This window comes from Silurus meridionalis, chromosome 14 (assembly GCF_014805685.1).
Source record: "Silurus meridionalis isolate SWU-2019-XX chromosome 14, ASM1480568v1, whole genome shotgun sequence".
Taxonomy (NCBI): domain Eukaryota; kingdom Metazoa; phylum Chordata; class Actinopteri; order Siluriformes; family Siluridae; genus Silurus; species Silurus meridionalis.
The window spans coordinates 16,438,099-16,445,802 of NC_060897.1; the positions used below are offsets into that span (position 1 = coordinate 16,438,099).

The following is a 7,704-nucleotide window of genomic DNA, read 5'->3' on the forward strand; positions in this document are numbered from 1 at the left end:
TAAAACACAAAAGCCAATCCTCTAAACCAAATGACCAGTTGTCTAAACACATTTACTAAATCTAGCCATCATTTTCTAATATCATAAACACATTTCACATGAAGACACAATTCACAAAACACAATCCTCCGTTCTCATAAATCTTAACACATTTCTTTTTGCTAAAACACAAGTTGCAAAAGAACTCTGCTCATATTCTCAAATGAAAGCTCATGTGATGCAAAATGCTTGCCACAGTCAGCAATATTTGAACACAATGGACACACCTGGCGTCATTCATTACACACGACTCAAAATTGAAGACACTTGTTGCTAATGCTGTGACCACATGTACAAAAGCAAGTTCAGAGTGCACAGTTTGCTGAAGATTCCAAACAAACACAATGGATGAAGGCAGAGTCAGGGGAAGAGGAATTCGAGTCAGAGGAAGAGGAATTCAAGTCAGAGGAGGGAGAAGAGCTGGCCATGGAAGAAGAGGAGCAGGCCAACGAGGAAGAGAAGTTCAAATCAGTGGAGGAAGAGGAGCAGGCCAACGAGGAAGAGGAGTTCAAAACAGAGGAGGAAGAGGAGCAGGCCAACGAGGAAGAGGAGTTCAAATCAGTGGAGGAAGAGGAGCAGGCCAACAAGGAAAAGGAGGTCGAATCAGAGGAGGAAGAGGAGCAGGCCAACGAGGAAGAGGAGAAGGTCCAGGAGGGAGAGCAAGACAACCTCGCACCATCATTACGGACGAGATGCGAGCAACAGTCATTGACCATGTCATTGTCCATGGCATGACAATGGCTGAAGCAGGACTACGAGTCCATCCAAACCTGAGTAGGTTCACCGTGGCCACCATTATCAGGGCATTCAGACAACACAACAGGTATTGTACTCTATTGCTTTCTTTGTCACAATACAATTTTACAAGCCTGTGAAAGTAGTCTATTGGTTTTAAATCAGTTGTTACTGTATTGTAAAACTGACAACACATGTTTCTTTCTTTAGAGTTGAAAGAATGCCACATAGAGGTGGGAGGGTTGCCATATTTACAGCGGCACAAGAAACCCTCATTGTGGATATGGTTCGTGAGAACAACCTCATCAGACTCCGGGAGATCAGAGACAAAGTCATTGCCTATAATGTCAACTTTGAGAGCATTGATGATGTCAGCTTGGCCACAATAGACCGAGTACTCCGGCGCCAAAAAATGCGGATGAAACAGGTCTATAGGGTTCCCTTTGAGCGCAACTCTGCGCGACACAAAGTATACATCCATGTTCACAGTACAGTTAGTGGACATACTGTGTTGCTCAGTGGCCTACATTACTTCTGGACAATACTGTGCTACCTGATTGACTGTTGTTCTGAACACCTGTGCACTTTCACATTTTCACAGAGGATATTACAGTTGGACACGATGGCCAGACCTCATGAGTACCTCTTCCTGGATGAGGTTGGCTTCAACCTGCAGAAACGAAGGCAAAGAGGCCGTAACATCATTGGCCAAAAAGCCATCACTGAGGTTCCTGGCCAACGGGGGGTAATATTACTCTTTGTGTGGCCATGGGTTTGGAGGGGCTTGTCCACCGGCATGCTGTCCTTGGGTCTTACAACACCCAACGTCTCCTCACCTTTCTAGAGGAGCTAAAAGACATCCTCCTGAACCGCCAACAACACCATCCTGGGCCCGCACATCAAATTCATGTGATCATTTGGGACGATGTACGCTTCCACAAAACAAAACAAATCAGAGAGTGGTTCACCACCAACAGTAACCACTTTTTAAACGTCTGTCTGCCACCCTACTCCCCTTTCCTGAACCGTATAGAGGAGTTCTTCTCATCATGGAGATTGAAGGTTTATGACAGACAACCATACACTAGAGAGGACCTCCTAAGGGCAATGGAGCTGGCCTGTGTTGACATCCCAGTGGAGGCCTTCCAAGGATGGATTCGCCATTTCAGGGCGTTTTTCCCGCGGTGCCTGGCAAGAGACAAAATAGCCTGCGATGTGGATGAGGTGATGTGGCCCGATGCAGCTCAGCAACATGATGCAGCACAGTGATTGTGGTGTGTGTGTGGTGTGAATAAAGTAAATAAAAAAACTTTACACCCTGATCATGTTTTCAAGAGTACTGTTGTGTGCAATAGATTCTGTTTTTGCATTGAGTTGTGTTACAGTAGTGTACATGCAGAATTTACTATAGATTTATACTCTTCTTATGAAACTCTCAAATCTAAATGCCTAATCCTCTGCAGAGATCTAAGAACATCCATTACTGTAAAGTTTTAAAAATATGCATTGGCAGTTATAAAACAAAGAACCTTCTCACAAATTGAGCATTGTGTTTTCAATTGTTTTGCTGTAGTGTGTAATGATGTGTATAGTGTTTACATTTTTGAAAGCTTCGAGCTGCTCTTTTGGTGTGAAAGTTTGAGTTTTGAAGTGAGAAGGTGTGGTTGTGTTTATGTAGCTTTAGAAAAGGGTGTTGTGTTTAGACATTGGGGAACATGGAGGAAACGTTTGTGAAATGTGTTTTAGCATTTGAGAAAAACTGTAATGATCAAAGCAGATTTTCTGGATGGAACTGGCCCTATTTTTCAAGGGAAAAATCTGTTTAATTACCACATCATTAAAAATATAGTGAAAGACTAATTGCTTGTGCGCATCAAAACTAAATTGAGATCACATCTAGCCTAATTCCCTGGTCTAACCTGGCTTTGACACAACAAAATGTGATTTTATGGCAAAATACACACATTTTCAGATCGGTACCTGAAAATGAATAATATGTAGAAAACAACAGAACAACAATAAGTTAGGTTTAAATTGTTCTTTTAATGATTATAACAAAGCGTCATTTAAAAATAATATATAACCACAACTGGTTGCTGGTTATTCCCAAAACTGTTACTGAGGCACATATTTGTATATTTGTCTTTGGATGTCACAGCTTTTTTCCATATAGTGGAAACTATAAACATATATATTCTTCTTCTTCTTCTTTCGGCTTCTCCCATTAGGGGTCGCCAAAGCGGATCATACTTCTCCATACACCCCAGCGCGTAAACCTCCAACCCCACCACAACTACACCACCCTCACATACTTCTCTGACACACCTGACTTCCTCATACAATACCACAACTCCTCTCTTGGCACCCTGTCGTATACTTTCTCTAAATCCACAAACACACAATGCAACTCCTTCTGACCTTCTCTATACTTCTCCATTAACATTCTCAAAGCAAATAATGCATCTGTGGTGCTCTTCCTCGGCATAAAACCATACTGTTGCTCACATATGGTCACTTCTTTCAGCCTTACTTCCACTACTCTTTCCCAAAACTTCATGGCATGACTGATCAACTTAATTCCCCTGTAGTTACTGCAGGTCTGCACATCCCCCTTGTTCTTAAAGATCGGTACCAGCACACTCCTTCTCCATTCCTCAGGCATCCTCTAACCTTCCAAAATCCGGTTAAACAGTCTGGTTAAAAACTCCACTGCCATCTCACCTAAACATCATCATGCTTTTACCGGTTTGTCATCTGGTCCAACCGAGTTTCCAATCTTAATCCTCTTAATTGCTGCTCTCACTCTTATACGTCACCCTATGATCCTCCTTCTTCTTAAAATAAGTGTTCACCACTGCCATTTCCATCTTTTTAGCAAGATCCACTACCATCTGCCCTTACACATTCCTCTCCTTAAAGCCATACCTACCCATCACCTCATCATCACCTCTGTTCCCTTCACCTACATGCCCATTGAAATACACCCCAATCACCAATTGTTCATTCCGGAGGTAGAACTTCTACCACTTCATCCAACTCACTCCAGAATTTTTCCTTTTCCTCCATCTCACAACCCACTTGTGGAGCATAAGCACTGATGACATTTATCATCGCCCCTTCAACTTCCAACTTCATGATCATCACCTTAACAGAAGCTCTCTTCACCTCTACACACTTACTGATTCCTTCAGGATCACCCCTACATCATTTCTCTTTCCATCCACACCATGAAAGAACACTTTGAACCCCCCGCCAATGTTCCTGGCTTTACTCCCTTCCCACGTGGTCTCATGAAACAAACACAATGTCTACCTATCTCCTCTCGATCACATCAGCTAACTAACTCCCTTTACCAGTCATAGTACCAACATTTAAAGTACCAACCCTAACCTCCACTCTCCCACATTTTTTCTTTCACTGCCGTCTCTGTAGACGTCTTCCTCCTCTACCCTTCTCCTCCTTCTATAAACTATCAAACTATAAACATATATAAAAAAACAAAAAGAGCTGAACAATTTCCTTTTGGTCACTGAGCAAACAATTTCTCCCAGAGGGGCTTACGCCATGGCGACGCTATAATGGACAAACTGGTGGACATGCCTCCGCAGTTAGTTTAGTTCAAGGAGCTGTTGGAGTTAGTTTCCAAGCTAAATATCACTTTGCCAGATGAGAAACAGGAACGGTGTCCTCTGAATAAATTAGATGTATGCTTCCTGTGAGATAGATCACTGCCTCCACGCCAGGGCCTGCCCTTCTTTCCAGATATGCACACTGAGCACTTATTAGGCCGGCCTTATCAGTCCCAATGTCTCCCTCTACTTAAAGGTAGTGGGACTAAAAGAGTGCGGCTATGGGACTATTCCCCGGGTTGAAGAGATGCTGGCTTTCTCTCTCTCCCTCTGGTGCTGTGTCTTCCCTTAAGGGCCTGGTACCTGGTAGGCTTGCAAGACCTCCATGGTGTGCAAACAGCCGCCAGCTTGACCCACCGCCATATAAGCTTTCCCCACCAAGGAGGTTCAATTGGGCCTCATACAGCGGCGGGTCAAGCTGGCGGCTGTTTGCACACCATGGCGGTCTTGGTTCCACTCTGGTGGGGCCTGAGCAGGCTCTGATTATGGAATAAGAAGTAGAAACTTTCTTGAGGAAGCAGGCGTTGAAGGTGTTCCCTCCCCCCAACAGAGAGTTTTACAGCTGGTACTTCATAGTTCCCAAGAAGGATGGGGGGGCTGCGTCCCATTTTGGATCTGCGTCAGCTGAACCACTCTCTAAAGAGGCTCAGGTTTAAGATGCTCATGCTGAAACAAATTGTGTTTCAAATCAGTCCCAAGAACTGACTTGTCAAGATAGATCTGAAGGATGCGTACCGCTACGTACCAGCCTACCTTCCCACAGGAAGTTCCTCAGGTTTGCTTCGTGGCTGAAGCTTACTAATATTGGGTTTTTTATTTCTGTTTCTCTTGCTAAAAAGATCTGCACTTAAACTCAGGAAGACTAATCCAAAGTTTAGGAGCTAAATGTAAGAATGCTCTTCCACCTTTAGTGGACTTTGCTATTGTAAGAACTGCTAGAAGACAAACCATTTAGTGTTTTGTAATAAGTAGCAGTAGTTTGTAGTAGTTTTCAAACGGGTAGCCAGTGTAGGGATGATAAGATTGGGGTTAAATGGTCATATTTTCTCGACCTTGTGAGAACTCTGGCTGCTGCATTCTGGACAAACTATAGCTTTTTTATTATTGATGCAGGACAACCACCTAGTAATGCATTACAATAGTCCAGTCTGGAGGTCATGAATGTATGGATGAGCTACTCTGCATCAGATATAGACAACATGTTTTTTAGCTTAGCAATATTTCTAAGGTGGAAGAAGGCTGTTTTTGTAATATGGGTGATATTGTCAGGATCTCCTGGGCACACTGCGCGCACTTCCGGTTTCGCGGCATGTACTTCCGGTTTCGCGGCACGTACTTCCGGCTCCGCGGTGAGCACTTCCGGGTCGGCGGCCATCTTGCCGTTTTTTCCCGCGCCTCCCGGTGTATATTAGGACAATCGAGAGTTTAGTTCCGGGCCAGATTATTTTACCGGTTTCCTAGCCTCTGAGATCATCTTGCCTGCGCTGTACCCTGACCCTGACCCTGACCCTGACCCTGACCCTGACCCTGACCCTGATCCTGATCCCTGTTCTTCTCTGCCACCCTAGTTTCCTGGTTTGGACTTTGGACTGTTGTTGGTTTGTGTTTTGTTCTGCCCTGTATTGCTCCGTTTGCTGGTATTTGGATTTTCTGGACTGTTTTTTTTGTTTTGCTTCCCTGTATTGCCCTATTTGCCTGTGCCTAGACCCTGGACTGTTTTTGGATTCTGTTTTTGCCTTTGCCCCTTTGCTTTACCTTATATAATAAATTCAGCTTTTTCCCTTAACCTTGTGTGCATCCTGCATTTGGGTCCTCCCATCCAGTCACTCTGCACCTACCGCTGCACCCGTGCTCGCTGACAGATATGATATTCAAAAGACAAGTTGCTGTCTAAAATAATTCCCAGGTCTTTTACTGTTGCAGGCTGGAATGCTGGAGCATCTGTGTACTGTTTTTTGGGCAGATGAGAAAAATCTGTCTTATCAGAATTTAATAATAGAAAGTTATAAATCATCCAATCTTTTAATTCACAAAGCCCTAAATTATTTAGCTCCCATGTATCTTTTCAGTCTTCTAACACATTACAATATGTCATGCTCCCTGAGATGTCAAAACTCAGGACTTTTAGTAGTTCCTAGCATAGCAAAGTCCACTAAAGGTGGTAGAGCATTCTTACATTTAGCTAGGCCTCCTTGAATGATTGATTATATCAGCATTTGTTTCTTTGCTCAGATCAATAATCTATTCTGGTGTTACTTTCCATTTTTACCTATTTAGCTTTCACTCTGTGTTTTTTTGTCTAATACCTTCCCTATGGGACCAACATAAACCAGTGTAAAGTATTGTGGTGCTTGAACCTGTTTCTTGCTTGATCCTTTCTACTGGTTAGATTCGATTTGATTTTGATGTGTTTGTAAAGAGGGGTGATTTTTATGGACTAAGGACTTGTTGATCATTGGTACCCCTCAAACAGACATTTAGTCAAATATTGGTCTTTTCTTTCCTCATGCACAATTTGACAGACTTGCATGATTTATCTCAAACAAGAACTGCACAAAGACTCTAATTCAGACTTAAATGGGTCAGCAGCATTTTGGCCAATTAGTTTTTGCTAATTATTATGACAGTTTACAAAAAATAGTATATGTTCTATCTTGAGGTTTGATCCAAATCTTAGTCTACACCTAATGAACTGTACAATTAATATTCTGGAAAGTAATAATTCATAATAAAATTTTGGACCATAGTATTTTTATGACATTTACTACCCACTACTTGATGTTAAAACATGTTGCATAATCATGGTGAGCAAGGCCAATGTATACAAATGTTGAATACCCAGTAGTATCGTCGTCAGTTCAAACGAGATATCCAGATTTATAACATTCCTTATAAAACCTTGGACTGTTACTGTAATTAATTCGATTTTTCTGCTATCAGTATGTTACTTCATTACTTATTTTTTGGACAACCTTTTACATTCACTCATTAAATTTTTACACAAATATCTGTACTTTCTACTTCTTACATTTTCAAACCAGGCTCGTTACTTTAGTTTTAATTTGTTGACATTTGCCTCTATTTGTTGACATGACATCAATATTTTTTTCTCATTGCGTGCCATTTTTAGCCCATCAACCTATTTCTTGTCATTCTACACCTTTTTCAAACTACCACTGGTGTATCATTTGCCAGCTATCATGCACCACAGACCTAGGCTAAAATACGAAGCAAACAAAGTATGGCTAACATGGATGAGACAGAGGGAGTCAGCGATAAAAAACATGACTGATCACCTGAT

General features: G+C 42.2%; 1 protein-coding gene across 1 annotated transcript; it reads left to right on the plus strand.

Annotated features, from left to right (window-relative positions):
* Positions 1 to 574: 574 nt before the first annotated feature.
* On the plus strand, positions 575 to 1,932 carry LOC124396516. The gene is made up of 2 exons (XM_046865606.1): positions 575 to 862; positions 985 to 1,932. Exons 1-2 carry the CDS (start codon positions 732 to 734, stop codon positions 1,616 to 1,618), a joined length of 765 nt encoding a protein of 254 aa, XP_046721562.1. The 5' UTR covers positions 575 to 731; the 3' UTR covers positions 1,619 to 1,932.
* The last annotated feature ends 5,772 nt before the right edge of the window (positions 1,933 to 7,704 follow it).

Excerpts from the sequence above, each read along its gene's own strand:
- LOC124396516 (XM_046865606.1), top strand. The coding sequence starts at position 732 with ATGCGAGCAACAGTCATTGACCATGTCATTGTCCATGGCATGACAATG. Across the intron at positions 863-984 it reads GCATTCAGACAACACAACAG|AGTTGAAAGAATGCCACATA; the intron begins GTATTGTACTCT and ends TTCTTTCTTTAG.